Raw genomic sequence first — 23,031 nt, forward strand, 5'->3', positions numbered from 1 at the left:
CATTCAAAGATTCCATCATACAATGGGGTGTTTTAAAAGGACACACCTAGAATTTCTCACAGTCAGTGATGAGAGATAAAAGAGACAAATAAACTAACACAAAGGAAGAATTGGTGAATGTCCTTTGAGATATGTTTGTTTAAAGGGACTATCCTAGTATGTATAGTGCAGGCCCGATTCAAAGTGGGGGAGGGGGTAAACAATTTGGTCAAATGGTTTTGGGGTAAGGAGTAACACACACACACATATATATATATATATATATACGGTATATATATATAGGCCTATATATAGCCTATATATAGCCTATATATATATATAGTATACTATATTATTAGTAGTAATTGAATATAACCATAACTTTGAGTCAGTGACTGAACTAGAAAAGAAACATCTTTCCAGCCTCTATTGATGTAGCTGACCGATTTTGAACGCCATAGTCACTGGACCATTACATGATCTTACATCACATTACATTGTCACTAGCTTCAATCATGGAACGCCGAATAACTATCTCATATTATGATGATGACCCACCCGGAAGGCTCTGAAATGTTATTCCTGCGTCATAAAAATACAAATCAAGTCGTTCGTAGATCTCAACAGGTTGGTAGGTCTAAGACACAGGCTATCACAAACATAATCAAGTTATTCATTATTAATCATTATTTGGAATAAACCTTGACTGTATTCAAACAAGCATCATTATTGGATTTTATAGCATCGTTTAGTGTGAAAATTGGACAAAATCAGAGCAAATTAACCAACTTTCAAACAAATCAGTTGCTTTCCTCAGAATAATCTCCAAAACTAGTGCATAACATCAACCTATTTTGTCAACTTAATGGACTTCCATTTGCAAACATTGCAGGCGTCCAATTTCTTATATTTGTTAATTGGATTACAAAGTCATTATAAAGCAAACATGTCCTTGTATTTCCAATTATAGATATTTTATGTTCAATTCTTCAGAGATAATTTTCTTAATCATCTTCATGAAAACTTTCTTGAATTAAGAGTGTTCTTAATGTTCCTTGGCATTATTTCGATGTCGCTTTAGTGTTATCGTTCTGCCAAAGTGACCTTCTTTTTTTTGTGTTAATATCTCTGATTATAGAATAACTTAAGGCAACTTACTTAACTATCATGGGTGGACTTATGTGATAGCCTGGAGCTCAAATAGTGACGTATAACTCCCTTTATACATACAGCCAAGGACATTTGGTCGCTTGAAGATTATCATCGCCTTGTATGAGTTCTGCTTTAGCTAAAGAAATAACATAAAACCGTTTCGACTATTTTGGCCTTGGGGAATCGGACAACGGTTTATTGAAGGGAATCTGGAATGCGTTCTGTTTTCACCACTAATAATTTATGTATAAGGATGAATTTATATAGATGTAAAAGTAAATCTTGAAGACGAATTTGTCCTTTCTTTCTGCAAACATAAAGGTGAATAAAAAAAAACATTAGCACAATGCCAATAACCTTTGTGATACCCATGATGGAGAAGGCCCTATATAACCATAGAATCTGCTGAAAGATAACAATCTCAGTTTATGAGATCCGTTCTAGAGAAATACTTGCAACCGTCTGGAAAATCGCGTTTGGAAATCTTCAAATGTTCAGTACACCACTTTATGTGCCATTTTTTTTAGAATTGCCTTAACGTGTATAACACTGCAACCGACATTTCACAGAACTGAACTTTTGGTATCTTGCAATACAGAAAACAATGTTTACTTGGCAGTCGAATAATTTGGGAAGTTGTGATTGACTGTAACATAACAACAATAACATTAAGTTTATACTTAAGTCATTTTGAAATGAAGGTTTTTCCGACAAAGAATATTCCTCGCGGTAAAAGAGATATGACGGAAGAAATTAAGTTTGTAACTATGACAACCTCCAAATAAATCTATACTAACAGCAAACCGTACAATAGCTTACTTTCCTCTTTTCTTATTCTCCTCGCAAAGTTTGGTTCCATAACAACTAAATTCAAGAACACTGGTAGCTGATTTTGGTTTGTAATTTAAGTGTAAAGGTTAGTGAAGCGTCATCTACATTAAGGGTATTTTGATCAAATATTTAAGAATATGGTTTTAATCAAGTTTCTAATTTTAAAGAAAATATCAAAACGAATATCCAACGTTATATTTTTAATTTGAAATTAACTACATTTTATCGGATGTTTTCGTGGTATCCACGTGGTATGACAATCGACCTATTAGCAATAAGTACTGAAAACATTTGCGCGTCACTATATGTACTATATAGTCAGGCTTACAGTTTGATTGCATTTAATTGGTGGAACATTATGACGTCATAATTTGTATCACGATCGTTCGACGATGACTTGAAACTGCTGTGTGATGTTTCATTTACGTATATAATATCAGTTGCTGTTATACTGTGTTAATCGTTGATGATAACTCGCTCCGACGATGCTGTAACTAGTCGATGTACATTTGGGGTCATCTAACACTTTTATATTTTCTAAGCAAATTGGAAAAGGGAAACCGACCGTGAAAATATAAACAACTTAGAAAGAGCAAAGAAGTAAACAGAGTATAGGATAGATTTAAGGCCTATTCAGCAAGTTCTACTGAATCTGTTATGTTATGTAATGTTTATATTATTTCGCCAAAAAAAAAAAAAAATTACCAGAGGACAAACAAAGCCTTCACATTGACAACTATATAAATCTTTTACATCAATCCACTTAATAAGATCCGAATTAGCTGTTCTAATGACAATATTTAGATACTGTTTTAACTATTTTATAGATAGTTAGATATTACAATGTTATTCTAAAAATATATCCTCACTCACAAATAACTTACGATTACTTGCATGAATCAGATATTTAATAACTGAAAAAGATTGAAGTTCACAAAGCGATACTGAAAATGATTAAAGCAGGTATTTTGCGCTTGTCTGCAATTTTACCATGCCTAACTATTATAACTAAAAATATGCCGGGTTGGAAATGATCAAACATATTGAAAGACACTTTCACTCAAGTTCGCCGAATAAATATGAATGACAATGATCGATCAATTCGATTGTTAACATATCGAATCCACAGACCGCAATCTCAATAGTATTAATAATTCCTATATGTTAAAATATAATTTAAAACGTGTAAACATTCACTTCATGGTTTTATAATACAACTTTGAACGGGCAAGCTATAGTGACCTACACTGAAATGGGATTTTACTCCGTAACGAATGGCATAAAAGAAGTGCGGTGGCCTAATAGGGACATAGGAAAGAAAAAAATTGAGATAAAAAGTCAGCAGTTTTAGATTAAAAGTCAAACTTTTGAGATAAAAAGTCAACATTTTAAGATAAAAAATCTAAATTTTGAGATAAAAAGTAAACATTTTGAGATAAAAGGTCAATATTTTGAGATTTGGGGTCACTTTTTCTTTTTCTAAGTCCATATTAAGCCACCGTTAAAGAAGTGATAGAAATCAACTATAAAAAAGTGTTTAAAATGACACATAAATTGACTACAAGCATCAGTCATGATATATCTTTATTGATATTGACGAGGAATTTATTTTATAATATTTCATTCCAGTAGAGGTTACAAGTAATTTGCCTCCACTACAGATGAATATATTAAAATTAAACATATTTGGAATATATGCTTGAAGGAACAAACCTTCACTTATATGTAATATTCATCCACTGGTTAACGTCTGTTATAAGATTTGCTCGAATTCATCCGAGATTAATTTGGAGGATATTTTAATCATTTTAGCTTCATATTCGCAGATTTGTAGATTTAATTCGTGCTCTATTAACGATCTGCTTTCAGATCTATGTAAATCACAAATAAATTTTAGGTTTATGCTTCCATGACTGCTTAAAATTCAGTTTATTTCTCTATCTCAGATCATAATTATGGAATCTTTATGTCAAAAAAAAGAACGTCTCAATTTGTGCGCGAAATGATCCCGGAGGCTGAACTGCGTTGTCCAAGAGAAATACACCGACGATATGTCTTTATATTTACTTTTCCTTTATGCTCATTTATGAAATGCCCGTAGGTCTCGGTAAACGCAGATTTTAGCAATTGGTAGTTGAGACGTCTGGTTTTAAGGATTTAGTAGGCAGAGACCATTTGGCATTCATTACACTGAATATGACGTCATTACTGTCAGAACGATAACAAACCACGCGTGTTAAAGGTGTCAGTGCCATTACGTCATTCTATGGCAAGCCATTCGGAACATTAATAGCTGTGACTACGCGTGCTCGCAACAGTGCAGCGTTTCAACAGGGAGTTCCATTACTCCCTGGTTCAACTTCATGTGAAATTAGTTTATCGAAAAGGTCGGGAAGAGGGAGGGTGGGGGAAAACAGAGGCTACAATGTTTATTTAAAATTCCTCTCCTTAGTTGTTTTTGGTGTAACTGTGAATATTGGTAGCAGTAGAATGGGACAGCTAGTGGACTCTATGGTACGCCTAGAGGAGTATGAAGATGCTAGATAGCTCAAAAGGTCTGCTATGTTCTGCTTTGTGTAAAAGTAAGTTGGCCTGACGTTTCGATCCTAGCAGGATCTTCGTCAAAGGCTTCTTTAGCCTTTGAAGAAGATCCTACTAGGATCGAAACGTCAGACCAACTTACTTTTACACATTCTCTTACACAGGCTCTCTAGTGAATAAGCAGTTTGCTAACAGTTTTATTTTATTTTGATGTTCTGCTTTGAAAAGTTGTATTCGGGCAGGGTAACTTCACACCTTCCTCTTGATCAACACAGTATGTTACAAAGTTTTATGTGTAGTTTCACGTGGTTTCATCGAAAATAAAAACAACAACATCAAAGTAAGAAAACAAACATATAATACAAACAATAACAGAGTTACAATAAGATTGGGTGTTGATGATAACATCAATTCGAGAACACAAACACAGCCAGATATATAATACAGCTCTGATCAATACTAATCAGTCTATTTCAGAACTGTAGGTCACCTGGGATATTGAACTTGAGTTCCCCGAGCTTTGATTGGATAGTAAGTTCGGTTACTTAGCAACACTGAAATACATCACTCTAAAATATAAAAAAAATCACTTATTTCACTTCTGCTTAACTGTTCTTGACCTCTGATAGAAACAGAAGAGAAAAGAAAAGACAAAGAAGGCTTTGAAAAATCACTCTACGCATGCGCATACCAATAAATATAAGTTAATCATGTACGATATAACTATGAAAAATGAAGATAAAGGGACGCCTCGGGTGTATAAATAGCCACTAAAGCTCTTCCTTCTAGAAGGTTTATTGAGTTGATCCAACCATGGAGCTATCCGACCGTAATTTGTGACTTTATGAAGGAAAGTCTCCCGTTTAGCAAAGATGCAGCTTTATGTCCTTGGATTAACATATTTGATATTTTACAAAGGAACGCGAAACGTGCATATAATAGATGAAAAGAAACTAGTATTAACAGTGTTTTAACTTGACGGTCATGAAATAAGAAAATAAAACTACACGACATGAATGGGAATACGAGGTTATGTTATTTCGTTACAATGGGTCATTGTTAGTTAGGACTTAGGTAGGTGCTATTTTGACAATACCTTTTTGCAAAATACATATACAAGGAATTTAAGTAACTAATTAATAAGTGACACATATACATGCCGCCCTAAGTGAATTCAACTCTTTCACAACAGTTAGGTCGACATCGCGTAAAATAACACTTAGGGCGACATAGGAATGTTTCTGTGAACTGAAGTATACAGCAGCCACTGGGTATACTGGGTGCTGAAGTGCTCTCAGTAAGGTCGTAATTCCACTGTAGGCGTTTGTCACCTGTATCGAACAATACTAGTTCTGTTTTTGGTGACATATTTGCCTTACTCTAGAGATCAAACATGATGCTAACCAACTCGAAATTATTTGTGATTCCTAAAGCCGGATCTCGAAAGAGATACTTTGAACAGACTTTTGTTAATGAAATGGATATAAACGCTAATTGAACGCTAATTGCTCAACAAATATTAACTGAAATATCCTGAGATGTTCATCGCTGCTGATAGAAAACAGAGTAATATTTAAATGGCATATTTACATTTATATTCTGACCCAATCTCAATAAAATCATTGACCATTTTTTTCGTTCCATCCAATAATATTTCAAACGATAAATATTCACAATTATGGAAAAGTATTAGTAACAATAGTTAGTCATAAAGTACCATTTACTAGAAAGGAATTCACGCTTTCCTTTTAACTCAGCATTTGTGGTTTGTTCTGCGATTTGATCGAATCTACCGTGCCTTATTATGCACAATATTCTGACAATACTTATGGTCACTTCTAAGAAGTATTCTATATTAGTACTTATTTGTACAAGCTAATGGGTTATTTTTCTCTGTTTTGATATATTTCTAGAAAAGTGAGCTAGCATGAAAGTACCAACCAGAAGGTAACGTCATGGAGATGGGGTGGGGGCGGGGGGTTGGGGGGGGGGACTTGTGGCAAGCGGAATTGTGTTCTGAAACAATCCTAAAGTGAGGACGAATAGACGAGAGGCTTAACAAAGATTATGAGAACGTTATTACCGTGGCTCTCGGGACGTCATTCCTCCTTTTCAGATTATATATCATCAAATATGATTTTTTACTGATGTATTGTCGTTAGCCATGGTCGATTTTACTTTAGTAGAGATGTGAATATCTGGAGGTCTCTATCTGTATGAAATGTATGAGTAGATATAGATAGGAGGGACCTATAGGTCTGTTTGCATTGTGGAAGTTTTTTAAAACACAAATGGTACTGGGAGGGGTTTACCGGTAGGGGATTACCATTAGGGGATTACCGGGAGGGGTTACCGGGAGGGGATTAATGGGAGGGGGTTAGCAATAGGGTAAAAGGAGGAGAACGAAGATATAAAACATTGTAACTCTGCCCAATATCATATTTATCGCTGTGAATTAAGACAGACATCATTCATTTTCTCTCTGCTGTTAAATCTTGGCGACACCCGTGACTTAGCCTCACTTAATGTAATACACAACCAGGGGTGCAACCACCATTTTCGTTATGAGAGGGGAGAAATTTTGGTAAGAATGGAGCTCTTACATGCAACATTTCCCACCTTAGGGGGAAGACTGAGTCATCCTTGATTTGATGTGGGGTTACTGAAGCCCCCCCCCCAAAGAACCCTATATGTGGTTGCGCCCCTCATATTCACATTTACCCCACCTCACTCTTACCTTCACACTCTCAGTATATTGTGCTTCCCAAAATCTCCGTCTTGATCAGCCTCATACCCCACCCTCACGTCTCGAGAAAATGCTGGTAATTCCTGCTTAACATGCAAGGATTCTCCATTTAGAGGGTAGGCAAAATAACATTGTGGGAGGGGGCGGGTAGAGAGGAGGGTCAGATGAAAATAGATGGTAACCAGTCAACTCAAAACTAGAATTAACGAATAAAATAAACAAAAATTTAAAGTGTACACACCGATAACGATCCTTGGTATCAACTATCGGAGGGGAGGTTTCACCCACCTATTTATTTGTCTGTTCCTTCTGCGTGAACATTTCTGTCTCTAAATATCATATGAAGGCCTATCATCACACTTTACGCAAAAGAGCACCAGTCGAGAAGCATTAGTGAGAAAAAAATTCAAAAATATTTATTATTTCATCTCTTCAAAAGTAAGAAGCAGCTTAGTGAATAGAATTCGGGGGAAACTTTCATAGATTAGAAATTAGAGGAAAAAAAACACAGAAAAACTGAGCAGTGGATATGAATGTCCAAGGAGTGTAGCAAGGAGTTAATAAAAAGTTGAGGGAAGCTTTCAGACATTAGGAGAGGAAAACTGTAAAGTTTAAGTTTTCAAATATTCCTGAGAGCAAGCCAAGGGGGAAAGAGGAGGGGGGGGGGGGGTTCGGTCAATCATATTGAATCTTTTATCCATTGCACGTTGACATATTCAATGACTTCAGCAATGTTTCTTTGTCGCAAGACCCAGATTCGATACTCGGTCGCCGCGTTCAATTTCCCTTGCCATTTGATGATATTTCTTGTTTAACATCCTGTGTCACTTTTAACTTTTTCATCTAATAAACGCTTGAGACGGATGGATGAAAAAGAACGTGATACGAATTGATCAAAAGCAGAACAAATGGAAAGGAAGACACTGAAGCTACATATAAGTTTGGTAAGAACAGTTAAAATATTGGTATTCTTTACTGATAAATAGGTCACTATCTGTCGTCAAGTTTCATTGTTCAGGTCGCTGTAGTTAAAGGTAAGCCAATAGATAGTAAACCTAGCAGATCGCAGCTTCAGTGACATATGAAATTATATATATATATATATATATATATATATATATATATATATATATATATATATATATAGCATGTATTGCTCACAGTAATTTGTGCTGTATCAATCAACAGAGATTACAATTCCATTACCTACAAGCACCCTCCCTCATGTATGTTGCAATGGAACATAAAACAGGCCCTAATTAAGCTTCCACGATATTTTGGTGTAAAATCTGAAAGTTGCTGATCGGTACACATTGCCACAAACAATATTTAAATATTTGTAAGCTAGATAAAGGCATAGCGTTCTGTTAAGAATTCAACTCACCCCCCCCCTCACCCCATCCCCTTTGGCAGGAACAATTGTGTCACTCAGCCCCCTTTACCCCCAGTATATCACTGGTGATGACATGAAATGAACTATATTACCAACTGTTTATTAGGAAGCCCAGAAAACATCACATACTAACAAAACAATTCAGTCAATGAATATTCATGATAACAGTGTACTACATCAACCAATCCTTTGCTAGGAAGCCTGAATGCCTCACTTAATATCAATCAACATAAAAACCTAATCACAGTTGACACTGACATCCCACATGTGGTACTTCATGTACTTCTGTGCTCCCCAGCATCATTATGAATATGCATTTTTCATTATTTTCACTACTCTCAATTTGGCCAATAGTTTTCCACATGGTACTTTCAGTTTCCTCATCAGAGCCCTTATATTGACAATATGAGAAATAGATAAAAGGTTTGGAACTGTCCATATTTCCATGTTGGTGCCCTGAAATGAGGACAGAAGTACCATAGAGAGTGGTTACTAGCATTAGAAAACGTCCCGGATTTTTCAAGAACCTTCAAGGGCAACAGATGAAGGCCAAGCAATTTCTTTAAAATATAAATTAGATTTTCCAAACCATTGAAATCTGGAATAGAGCCCTCTACAAAGACTGTTCATATCCAGCTTACATCCAGTGTTCTAGAATACATTATCATCCAATATTTATATTAGATGCCACTGACCCCCATGCTTTGTTTTCTACTCTTTTCAACAAAGCTTGAAAGTGTAAACACTGTTTGAACTTCATAAATAATATCAAACTTGAGAGAAATGAATGCAATTGAAGGACTTCCCTTGTAACAGTTCCAGCTGTCAATAAATACATACATACATACATACATACATACATACATACATACACACATACATACATAAACAGTCTGTGCAGTTATTGGAAGGAAATGTCAAGGACAGACACTTCTTCACTGGATCCCCTCTAAGGACCACCAGTGTCTACTGTCATCTCTTCATTTATATAACAACAGAGCCAATTCGGGGGGGGGGGGGGAATTTTCAGACATTCCTTTCTTGCATAGCACAGCAGTCAAATGGCTTATTAATATTATGAGGACATATGGTTCCATGCATTAAATAATGGGACAAGTTTCTAAGTTCCAATGTTCCAATATTGGAATAAAGTTCCAAGACTAATGAATATTCATTAATCCAAAAAATGCATGTGTTGGTTTAGAGTTTAGTGTAATCAAAACATACTGAAATATTTTCTAGCACCGATGAATATTCATCAACAAACATAAAATGCAACTGTGCATTATTACATTGTGTGGAACGATGAACACTAGCAAGCTTGACGTGTCATGAGACACTGATGTAGCGACATGATGTCACACTATGCATATTCCGATATATGATGAGTTAATGAATATTCATCATGACAGTACACATCATTTACACTATTTGAATTTATGTATATTCATCATAACATACACATCATACACTATTTGAGTTTATGAATATTCATTATAATGTACACATCATTTACACTATTTGAGTTCATGAATATTCATTAAAAGAGTATCTGTAACTACACAATCTGAATTAATTTTATATTCATTGAAGCAGTACACTCCTTCAACTTGTTGTATTGCTCTATAAAGGCACATTTATCCATGACTGGTCCAGTTCACTAAAACACACAGTGTTAGTGACCACAACTTCAAGTATCAAACTGAATGAATATTCAGAGGTGGTATGTTAATGATGATACATTTTGAAAACTAAATTAATTAAGTATATAGGTTGAATGTAATGAGCATGATGCATCTAATACAGGAATCCCATATTTCTTGGTTGTGGATGATTACTGGTGATTTGAAGACTATGAAACCCCATAGAAGCAATTCTACTTATGTTAGAATGGAGTTGCATCAACCATTCTTTGATGGCTTTTTCAAAGACCAAAATGAGTTTGCAACAACATTGTTTTTATGGTATATCATCCCTACTACTTTGCACTCTACAAAACACTGCTTATAAATACCACAAAAAGTAATGAGCAAAAATGTACAATTTAGCAATATTTTAATTTGAGGCAGGACAAACATTTCATCTGAGGCAGGGACAGATACTTTGCTGTAATAGGCTTCAGCTCTAGAAAATAAAAAAACCGAAAAAAAAAAAGTAAATTAAAAATGTCATCAAACAAAGTATGCATCTAGCTGTGACATTTTGTCCTTTGGTTTGCCTCTTCCACCTTCTCCTCCTCCCCTACCACCCCTCCCCCTCCCTCTACCTCTACCCCTTCCCCTTGGCCCACCCCTCCCCCGCCCCCCAGATCTGGAGGTAACAGTGACTGCATGTTTTGAAGACACTAACGGTGATAAGACCGGATCACAGAAAATACAACCAGAGTGAGCGGTCTCCTCACCCTCCAGTGGACTCTTTCCCTGAAAGAAACAAAAATAAAACCATTTATAAAAAAACTGCAAAGAATCAATTTTCCAGTAATAAATAAATATTATTATCCATCATCGACGTTGTTCCTATGGGATCTTCAATCAAGATAACCCAGAAATTCTACCTCATGCAGATTAGAAACACCAAAATAGTCACCGAACTTGATTACAGTATTTTGTCATACATGAGTAACTTTTTATGCCTAAAGCAGTTGATATAGATATGAAATAGCTTTGAAAACTCTGGAATGTTTCTACGACAACAGACAATCTTTCAATGGAAGACGTTGTAGTATCCATGGTATCAAATAATCTCAAACAAGTTCTGCCAGTATTCATTTCTTTCATATTTAAGCAGAACATAACAGAGTCAGTTTCTAGGCATTGCCCCCTTTATCACACCAGGAAGACATTTTGTAATATTTGAAATTAAAATCACGTCAGGGATAAGCTAAAATATGATCTCGATTCTGCCGGAAGAACTTTTCAATTTTGTAACATTTGTTGTTGTGAACACCAGCTGACAGCTGAGTTTATGGCCAAAGATTCTGTTACAATCTGTAAAATGTTTGCGTAATTCAGCAGCAAGGATTTCAACCAATTAGAATCTCTAATTTCAATTGCATGATGAGATAAGACACTTTATACAGATCTAGAATGTTACTTTATTTACAGATATGTGGATAGTTAAAGCAAGGAATTCATTAAAGTGTGGTAATATCAGCTGGTTTACATTTCATGATTTTGTAGATTTTATTTTACATTTTCATGAGAGTTACTAAAAGGCATTGTCAAAGGTCATGTCTGTTTAAGGATCATTTCATCTGAAAACCAATTTTCATGACCATCCTCTCATAAATATTGCTGACGTCAAAGTATTATTTATTTTCCTAAAACATATTGACAAAGACAATTAAATGAACCAATTATATTCAAACCAAAACTAACAAAGGCTAGCACACATTATAAATTCTTTTCTTGATGTGCTAAGTATGGTAAGAGTAAAATGGGTCAAATTGCATATAAATGGTAAATGTTTCATAAACTCAGAGAAGAAAAATAGTAACAAATCACCTTCTTAAAATCAACATTCAAGATGGATGCTCCACATGTCTTACATGTTTCCTTGGCAACAGAAACCTTTTGTGCTTTATCATTTACGTCTACCACAATGTTGCACCTGGAAATAAAAGTTGAACCATGAAAACTATTCATTTTGCCTTTCATGTGTGTTAGAATGTATTAAACCACCCTTGTGCACGAGAGAAAAGTAATGAAAAAAAACTTAAAGAGAATACAGGGAATATCTACAGTTTAATCATAATTATAAAAAAAAAAAAAACCAACCAGTTATTTACTGGTAACTTTCAAGAAGTTGTCAATAGTAAGTATGTACTTCATTCTCTGATACAAAAACTGTTTCTAAGCAGATGTAAGATTGAAGATTCTTCTAGCAGGCAACTTTGAATTGTTCTAAGAGTTAAATAAGTAAGGTATTAATGGCAGAGATTATAGGCTATGTTTGACATTGTAATATTGCCATTAATACTGTTCCTGTTTACCTGTTACAAGCTAGCTTCCACTTGGGTGAAGCAGTTTTGTCCACTACCAAGATACCATAAGAAAAACAGTTATTTACTGGTAACTTTAAAATGAAGTTGTCAATAGTAAGTATGTACTTCATTCTCTGATACAAAAACTGTTTGCAACAGATGTTACATTGAACATTCTTCTGGCAGGCAACTTTGAATTGTTTTAAGAACTAAATAAGCAAGATATTAATGGCAGAGAATGTTAAGCTATATTTGTTATTGTTACGTTGCCATTAATACTGTTCCTGTTTACCTGTTACAAGCTAGCTTCCACTTGGGTGAAGCAGTCTTGTCCAATACCAAGATACCATATTCGCATTCGAAGCACTGTGCCACGCCCAGATTAGTGAGTGAGTGTTGACAGGAGGGGTGAGTACATTCATTGCATCCTGCTAACTTAGACCTCATATCAGAGAACGGTGGGTGACTATAACAGTATGGACACAGAGGAAAATTCTGAAAAACAAGAAAAAATATGACAAATTAAAACCGTTTGTATCATTATTCTTAATAATAATCAGCAGTTATATGTACGACGCTTAAGCGACCACGAATGGGGGAGAAAGAGAAACCAACAAGGGCTTATGGATTACAATTTGCACATCGGTTGGCTTCAAATTCAACAATTTAACTCAAACTTGGAATCTTTTCATCAATTAGTCTTTCAATTAAGAAAGTAATTTGAGATGGGAAAACCGTAGATTGCTCTTGGATGAAAAACCCACCTTACAATGACCCGGCCGGGAATCGAACCCCAAACCTCCCGATTGCTAAGCCTCATTGCTTCAAATGCCACCGCTTTTATCCACTCGGCCACAGCACCAGTTATTCTTCTAGCATGTCAACAAATTCATAGCTATAGTTAGCTACAGTAGCTGACATATTTCAGCAAGTTCAAAATTGTCAAAATATTACTTTTGACATCTCAAACTATTTTCCATCAATACAAGACTTTTAAATGACAAAGTGTTTGTGTGTACCATGAGGAAAATGCTTTTAGGGTGGCTGTTAAGTTTGTTGAAATTCAACGTTGGAACATTCAGTGACCACAATCTGAGTTTCTAGTATATATTGGATATCAATTTTTACCAATCCTAAATATTAAATCATGATTTAATAGACAGCCATTCTTTAAGACATTCTTCTCAATCTTAAATTTTACAAACAAGATGGATTAAATTCATTCTAAAACAATTGGTAGCCCAGAACACACTGTTCATGGTAGTATTAAACACATTCAAACATAAATTGGAAATTTAAACTTTCACAAGCTAATAAATTTACATTATTTACTAGAGTTTTAGCAATCATCCAAACATTTATCAAAACCCACAACAAACCACTGCTTTTGAAAAGGAAGAATGTCCAAGAATTATACATTTGACAATGAAACCGGTCACACAGTTTTCTAAAAGGAATAAGGTTCTGAGAATGAACTTTAGACAATTTAATCTCTCACACTGCTGTAAGGAAGAATGTCCAAGAATATACTTTTGACAAATGAAATCTCTCGCACTGCTTTAATGATGTCAACAATAAACTCCATTTTCCCCCATCTCACTCGCCTCCATGGTCTCTTTTTATCCTCAATATGTTGTCGTCTTCCCCAATGATCACATTCTCAGACAAGGTAGAGGTATCGAGGGAGCAGTCACTTATAGCTTAACTTTAAATATTGAAAAAGTCAGATTTCAAAAAAAAATCCATCATTTTCTAAAACTATACTAACTATTCTGATGAGATGCAAACAGGCTACAGAAAATGGCAGGAGGCTTCCATCAGTATAGATTTCAATTTGCAAAGTAGCACAATTTAACGTTTGGGGAATATTAAAAGCTGTGATCCCAATGCAAACCAATTTCCCTCTTAAAGGTGTTTTAGACTTTCCGAAAGGTCAGTGAACAAGAGGCATGTTTCCACTGTATTTTTTGAAAGTACAGACAAATGTTCTTTTACAGGCAACTCAAGTTAACCTAGCCACAACAACCACAACACTGATTCACCATACTGGACCAACATTAGCCCTTAAAAGGATTGAACATGTACAATACCAGGGCTCAAATTAACTGATGACATTAATGGCAAATTGCTGCTTTTTGGCCTCTACCACTTTCAGAAATAATGACTTTCAAAATAACAATTAATAGCAGCTTCAGGAAACATAAAGATATTAGATTTTAAGTACAGTGTCATCAATCAATCATGATTCCTGTCATTCCTGTAATGTAAGTTAACTCACTTTGGAGAAAAGCCATAGTTCTCTTTTAATTTATTGGTAAATTGCCTCGGTGGCATATTAATGCCTGAAAGACTGCTATGATGCCCTGCGACTGCATTGATAATCCAAGGCAATTTCTTCCTTCAAAAAAGTTGCCTTGTTCCCCCTCCCCCCCCCCTCCCCATCTCACACCTAAATTTTAGTCCTAGTGGAAATTACATTTTGTTAATGCATCTATTTTCCATCTAGTATTAAACAAATTACTGGAAATTTAATGATAACTATATGATTTAAGATTGATCAGACCAAAATTGTCTCCTGCATGGTTACAACAAATGATTGTTAATTAATTAACCATTTATACTTCCATTCCAATTCACAACATTTTATTGCCCAGACACTTGTTGTTCAAATTACTGTATAAACAAACAAGGATTTTTTCTTTCCATAGAGATAAAACCTTACAATGTCTAGCTCACAGCAGGCATTGCTATATAATTTGAAAATTTACTCAAAATGATATAGGGGGTGGGGGGGGGGGAGTGGGGGAAGTAGATGGCATTCTTGGTTTCTACCCTCTTTATTTTCTCTGAAGAATTTCAAGTAAATAGTTTAATACACATTTGCAGTCAAAAATGTCAAGATAAAGAGCTTCATTATTACTCCTTTTATCTCTTTGTTAACTAATTAATACAAACTGTTAATTAGCCTTGAAACCATACTTAGGACCCACACTTTAAAAACTATAGATATATGCCTTTAGACAGAACTGCCATTAAGAAAGTACATTGGTTGTCAAGAAAGTTGTTTTCAAACTTCAATAAAATCAGTCTGGAGTTGTAAATCTGAACGTCCGATATTTTGATATATTTTATGTTTGATATTGAATGGTTAAATAATGCTGCGGCTCAGGGACTAATTTTAGTAGTGTTCAAATTTGGTGTAGCCATTTTTAAGGCTCTAACTTTGGTCTCTTACATAAGTACTCTGGTTCCTGTGTATTAGAAACTGCTACTGTATGTACATCTTTAGACTTGTACAGCAATTAGCCCATTTTGCATAGCAATTTACAACTTGATACGGGATAAATTACTCCCCGAGGCTAATTTTATACATGTATGACTAGCAGGGCATGGCATCTAGTATCAAGTATATATCAAGTACAAGTATTAAGTATATATCAAGTACAGGTATTAAGTATATATCAAGTACAGGTATTAAGTACATATCAAGTACAGGTATCAAGTACAGGTATTAAGTGCAGGTATCAAGTACAAGTACATAGTACAAGTACATGTATCAAGTGCATGTATCAAGTGTATGTATCAAGTGCATGTATCAAGTACAGGTATCAAGTACAAGTACCAAGTACAGGTATCAAGTACAGGTATCAGGTATCAAGTACAGGTATCAAGTACAAGTACACGTATCAAGTACATGTATCAAGTACATATCGAAACAAAATATAAAATTAATTTATCGATAAACCTGATAGTATTTAAGTCCTTACTCCACAGCCTTTAGCTCTTTAATTCCTGATTTGATACTTTTGATATCTGCAATGTTTTTAAGATATCTGGACGATGTTTTCATAGGTAAGTCCATATATATGAACAGCCTACTGTATTATGCAACACACGTAGAGTACATGCACCTTCATAGTACTGCAGGAAAGGTCTACGATCGATTAAAACACATCTAGGGCAAGAAACCTAAAGGGTGTCACCTTGACCAATCCTAAATTATAAATATTGATAACTGATAAGGAAAAACCTGGCAGTGTCTATCAGTCTTAAATATAAATGATATATACATGTTATCAAATGTTTACAACAAAAATATTTGCTGTTATCATTTTGCACCTTTCAAAAAAGGAGATCAAGGATTTTGACAGCCCTGCCAGAAACTTTTCTTCTTCTTTTCTTCGTTCGACTAAAATGTCGTCGCCAGAAGCGATGAATATACTTTACGATGTTCTGTTCACTCGGTTTAACACTCTGTCAGGTTCGAATGTGCTTGATGCAAATTAGTTTCCTGAAGCTAGAGCCATCATCCCTGAACTATCTGAATATCTAACGTCCATTTTTGTAAGCCCTAAGGGCAGCTGAACATCGCAGAGAGAAAGAACTTAATTTGCATGCGTGGTTTGAGATTGTGATAGTCCGAAAACAGCTCAGAGCACTCCACCTGACAGGCACGAAGAAACTGACTGAATCAATGTGGATGTGCTAAGTTGGACAAGGGTAGGAAATGTATAGAACCATAAATGTCATCTCCTCAATATCTAGATCAATATGCTTTAAGAAAGGGAGGGGAGGGGGGGAGGGGGGGGGGACATGATTTGACAATTCAAGGTCTTCTCTATTGCCTCCTAATGTGACTATAATTTTAAGATAAAGAAGAATTTTGTTCCTAGAGGTTCTAATCTCTGTCAAAGCAAGTCTATGATATTACATCAGTATTTTATGTGACATTACGTTGCAGAGCGGTGACTTTTTACGATTTGATTTTAATTAGGTCGCGATGTAGTGTAATGCATTCCAGATGAAGATTAATTGTTCAATCTTAAACAAGAGATTTAAAACATATTAAATACAAACAGGGAACAAAGATAACTGACTTTGCAATCTTCAAGTTAATATTTAAATTTTGCCCTCATTATAATTCAGATATGATTTATATATAAATATACCTAAATCACATGTTTTCCTCTAAAGTTTGCTGTAAACAGAATATAATCAGGAAGCAAAATCAATTAGTGTTACATTGTTTTAAGGATCAAAGGAGGCATTTAAGCCCCAAATCAATTTGATTTGTTATAGACCATTAGAAAACATAATGCTGTCAGTCCAGGCTGCATTCTTATACCAATTTTTTGAGAAATGACCCGATAAACATCTAAAGCTCATCAATTGAAGTGACTGAACTGCTTAGTCTAAAACACAGACCATGAGATAAGTTCCTCAGATGAAAAACAAACATTTCATGACCTAAAATAAAATTTTATGATGCTTTACAAATTTGTCAGGACAAATGATTATTTTATCCAAAGGTACATGTACAGTATCTATGAAGTAAAATAATATTTTTTGGTTGAATTATTAGAATATATAAAACAGCGGCTTTAACATTGAAGCCCGCATTTGAAGAGCAGACATCATCGTCAAGTTAGCATTAAATGACTAAAGGCATTTTTACTCCAGCAAGAAAGTGTATTTCAAGTTGTAAATTATTGACATTCAAGAATGACTTAATACTGAAAAATCAGCAACTAAGAAATTCCCAACACCACTACCATTGGTAACCAGGAAGAAAGAATAGGGACACTTGCCTGCTTCGATTGAATTCTCTTCACTGCCCTTCCCCTCCCCACTGCCCTTCCCCCTACCCCTACGCTCCTCCCCACCCCACTTCCCTTTGCCTTCCCCACCCCCACCCCCACTACCCCTCCCCTCTCCACTGCCCTTCCCCAATGCTCCTCCCCACCCCACTGCCCCTCCTTTCCCCACAACCCCTCCCCACTGCCCCTCCCCACTACCCCTCCCCACTGCCCCTCCCCACTACCCCTCCCCCTGCCCCTCCCCACTGCCACCCTCCACCCCTCTCTGTAAACATTCATCCTCACGCTACTTTCTCAGAGAGTTGGAGTTGAACTTATGACACTAAATCATATGAATACAATCTGACTCCCTGCATCTAGAGAGAGAGAGACCAGATTTTTAAGTAGCCTATACCCATCCATTCAAGAAATGACTCAAACAATTTGATGGTTGCCAGGTGCAATAAATCAATGAACGGATAAACACCTGCAAATAATCAATTATTGTTATCAAACTTGACGATGGACTCAATGAAGTGTAATCATTTATCACACCTTAACAATAAAATAATAGTTCATCTTGATTAACCTTATGACTCTTTACTAAAGAAATATTGCAGTCATTGGCTAAAGTGGATTGTTTGATAAAAATTGCTGGAAATATATTCAAAGGTCACACACACATCCTTATTTATAGAATTCAATTTGTACAGTGAACATAGTCAATGATATTGTATTGTGTACAGCAATGTGAATGATGTCTCCATGGCAATTGAGCTGAAAATCAAAGTGGGGTAAAAAACAACCACCCCACCCTTCAGGCCATGAGAGATATAGTCCTAAGCTCTTGAATACTGTATGTTATAGCCATATTTCTCTAGTTAATTATAACATAATTTGTAGACATATGAGTCTTCAGCAGAACACCAGAGCTTTCTTAAACAAACATCCTAAATATGCAAATAACAACTGGAATAATCTGCCAAACTCTGCCGATTCACATGTTTCTCCACTTTCATTCAAAAAGAATCTAAGTAAAGTATAATAAATAATTTATATATTATTTCTCTTATTTGTTTCTTTGTTTTCTTTTTTCTTTTCCTTGGGAGTGACTCTACTAGTTAAGCCTACTATTGCTTTTAAAGATCACTTCCCTTCTCATTGTACAACTTTTGCTAAGTAGTATTACTTTGTCACTATTTAAGTTTGTGTACACTGAGTAAAAACAAATAAACGAAACAAAACAAAATAAATATTGACCGTATGGAAGTTTGCACCACTTGTCTGAGACTTTTTACTACATAAAAAAAAGCATAAAAAATAAACGATGGCAACTTCACTTTTGTTGTATTTCCATTCATGGGTATATCTGTATTATGCAGTAGTGCAATTAACCCTTCTATTTCCATGTCCCAAAAACCAGCTTGTTCTTTTATACCCGGTCAAAACTCGGTGTACAAAAGGTGTAAATAAAACTGGTCCTATTGTTATAATGAGATACGGGTAAACATGATAAATGTTACGGTAGCCTAACACACTGTAGGCCTATACCATATTTGCAATAGACCACTACTACTAAGACCATGTTAGCATGTACATATAATATACATATATATTTCCAACTCATTACGATTTCAATTATATATATATATATATATATATATATATATATATATATAATTGAAATCGTAGTGAGTTGGACGATTAAGAACAGTGAAGAAACTTCCAGCTTCCACCGGGATTCAAACCACTAGGCTATGGACGCTGATTGCATGTCCAGAGGTTTGAAACCGGTAAGGAAGGTTGTATTTCCACTGTAGGCGTTTGTCACCTGTATCGAACAATGCTAGTTCTGTATATAGAAAGATAGCTCTATTTATATAGCTCTATTCATATATCACTTTAAGCTTCATATAAAAGTAAAAATCATGATCACCTTACCTTACCCTTTGGTCCAGAAGACCAAACTATTAATTCAAAGTTATCGAGAGGACATTTGAGTTCCTTGTATAGTTTGATGACTCCATTCTGGGGAAGACTAAAGGTCTCCTCACAATGAGCACAGTGCAGACGAGACGGCTTGGCAGCGATATACTTCATGTATCTTCTGCATTTACCACATCTATATATAAGAAAGATAAGCAGCACATTGAGTCATGGCAAACACTGTCAAGCTATAAACTTTTAAAGATTAGTGCATTGCATAATAATTTGTGATGTCACACATGGACAATGCACAAATTTGTCATATTTATTCATTTTCAAATTTTTTTATTATTTTTTTTATTTTCATGTATTTTTTCACTGACATACTTAAGACCCTTCTGAAAATTCATATCACTGTAATGTTCATTGTTGATGTCACCTAATCATACCACACAGACATAATTTGGGTAAAATGGAGAGTGCTTAGATGCAAAACGGTGCTGATAATACATAGCTGCACCCCTGATTCAAAGTCTGTACAATCGATTCAGTTTTGAAGGAAAACTTAATAATTACTTGGTTTAGTCCATATATGACATCGCAGATTACATTCAAATAAATTCTGAGATTTCATCTCACCAAAGGAACAACCCATCAATGAGAAGATTGTAATATGAAAGTAAACTTTTTGAAGTACATCTAACATGTTGACATCACAAACTACTTACTGCCATTCATTCCCTGAAAGAATCAAGTTTTTCAAGCATCAATGTGGAATATTTTTCTCTTTAAGGGTTGTCTTATGCTGTCTGCTGCTTGTATATATCCCTTTAAACTTTGTATGAAAAACACACATATTTAGGTGTCCTTGTATTATACTAATGTATTTCATATTAACTAGAAGTTGTTTTACATTCTGTTATCAGTAATAAAACATATGTTAGATATCTGAAAGCTGTAAAGTACCTTTCGCCTCTGTTTGAAACTTCCTGGCAGACTTTAACATACTTGAAAATATTTGTCCTTTTTAATCAAGGCAAGCTATCAAACTGGCCTGATAATATATAACAGCTGTATTTGTTTCATTTTGATTTTACTTGTCTCGTTCAAACCAAGCTATCTAATATTCTTGTGTGTTGGATACCCATCAAAATAACTAAGAGATCTCCCTGCTATCAATATCTTGTCTCATTCAGACCAAGCTATCTAACATTCTTGTGTGTTGGATACCCATCAAACTAACTAAGAGATCTCTCTGCTATCAATATCTTGTCTCATTCAGACAAAGCTATATAACATTCTTGTGTGTTGGATACCCATCAAACTAACTAAGAGATCTCTCTGCTATTAATATCTTGTCTCATTCAGACAAAGCTATATAACATTCTTGTGTGTTGGATACCCATCAAACTAACTAAGAGATCTCTCTGCTATCAATATCTTGTCTCATTCAGACAAAGCTATATAACATTCTTGTGTGTTGGATACCCATCAAACTAACTAAGAGATCTCTCTGCTATCAATATCTTGTCTCATTCAAACCAAGCTTTATTCCACAAATAATTTGTATCCCACAAACTTAATTTTCAAACATTGGAAGTTTATGCCTAGTTTCATGATTCTTTCGGAAGACATGCTTTGAGCTGCCGCATGTAGTCTACACACAAGAAATTGTTTTTCATAACTCTGTTAATGAAGCATGGAAGTCCAGATAATGTCACAGTAATGCTTTTATCCAACCATAATTCTGCTAAAATAATGAATAAATGAAGGATTGAAAGGAAATATATGAAACTATTAGAAGTTTGTTGAAAGCTAATACTTGTGATATTATACTTCACAATAATAGTGCATGCAGGCAGTAATTCCTGCTGTATTAGTTCACATTTCATGTAATATTTCCAATTTTGCAATGGCTACATCCTAGAGCAACATCAAGTTTTGCCCACCCCTGGGCTAAATAATAATAATAATAATATAATAATAAATTACATTTATATAGCGCTTTACAAAGTAGGAGAGAGACCAAGGGAACCAAGGAAAAAAAAAACTAGGAATCAAACAGAAATGTTCAAAGTTTTATCTTGAAAATACAAAGGGAGGGAGAGTAACGAACGTGAAATGGGAGTTTGTTCCAAAGAGAAGGCCCAACGACAGAAAAGGCACGATCACCATAATGCAGGTACGTGGACCAGGAGTTAATTGCAAATGCGCATGATTGGAAGAGCTAAGCGTAACTGTAGTTGACCGACGCAAAGGAGTAAGACGGTCAGTGATATATTGAGGGGCAAGCCCGTTGATCGCTTTGTAGGTGAGAAGTAGGATCTTAAACTGGATGCGCTGAGAAGGGCAGCCAATGCAATGAATGGTATACAGGAGTGATGGTGATCAAAGTTTTTAGTGAGTGAGACTAGGCGCGGCAGCAGCGTTCTGAATTCTAATGTGACAGCATTTCTATCAAATAACTCATCTTTCTGTTTGCAATCTAGCATGTTACTACCACAATCTGGCAATTCCAAAATGGATCTTTAAGCCAAAATTTGTTTTTTCTTCAACTTCTCAAGCCATGGAATACTGTGATTCTAACCCTCACTGAGGGATTACAGTGAGCCTTGCAATGGAACAAGTTCAATTGTTCATTAAGTGATATCTAGTCTACAGTGAGATAACTCTAAGCATTTCAATTTAGGTAACTTTAAAACTGAAAGAGCAGAAAATTTGAAAAAGTTTAACAAGTTTAACAAGTAGCAGGTTGTAATATCTGTACGCTACCAGAGATGATGGAAACAAAAAAACATTGGATCTAGTCTAAAGTGAGATAACTCCAAGCATTTCAATTAAGGTAACTTTGGAGACTGAAAGTGAAGAAAATTTGAAAAAGTTTAACAAGTAGCAGGTTATAATA

The 23,031-nt window shown here is 35.2% G+C and overlaps 1 protein-coding gene across 1 annotated transcript in view; it reads right to left on the minus strand.

Moving 5' to 3' along the window:
* Positions 1 to 7,639: 7,639 nt before the first annotated feature.
* The window catches only part of LOC139969858 (DNA topoisomerase 3-beta-1-like), a 28,979-nt gene continuing 13,587 nt past the window's right edge, over positions 7,640 to 23,031 (minus strand). The window contains exons 13-16 of the mRNA XM_071975195.1: positions 20,142 to 20,322; positions 12,917 to 13,119; positions 12,146 to 12,251; positions 7,640 to 11,062 (exon numbers count right to left, since the gene is read on the minus strand). Coding sequence (XP_071831296.1) covers positions 10,814 to 11,062; positions 12,146 to 12,251; positions 12,917 to 13,119; positions 20,142 to 20,322 — 739 coding nt within the window. The 3' untranslated portion in view covers positions 7,640 to 10,813. The remainder of the gene's footprint in view (positions 11,063 to 12,145; positions 12,252 to 12,916; positions 13,120 to 20,141; positions 20,323 to 23,031) is intronic.

This window comes from Apostichopus japonicus, chromosome 7 (assembly GCF_037975245.1).
Source record: "Apostichopus japonicus isolate 1M-3 chromosome 7, ASM3797524v1, whole genome shotgun sequence".
NCBI classification, from domain to species: domain Eukaryota; kingdom Metazoa; phylum Echinodermata; class Holothuroidea; order Aspidochirotida; family Stichopodidae; genus Apostichopus; species Apostichopus japonicus.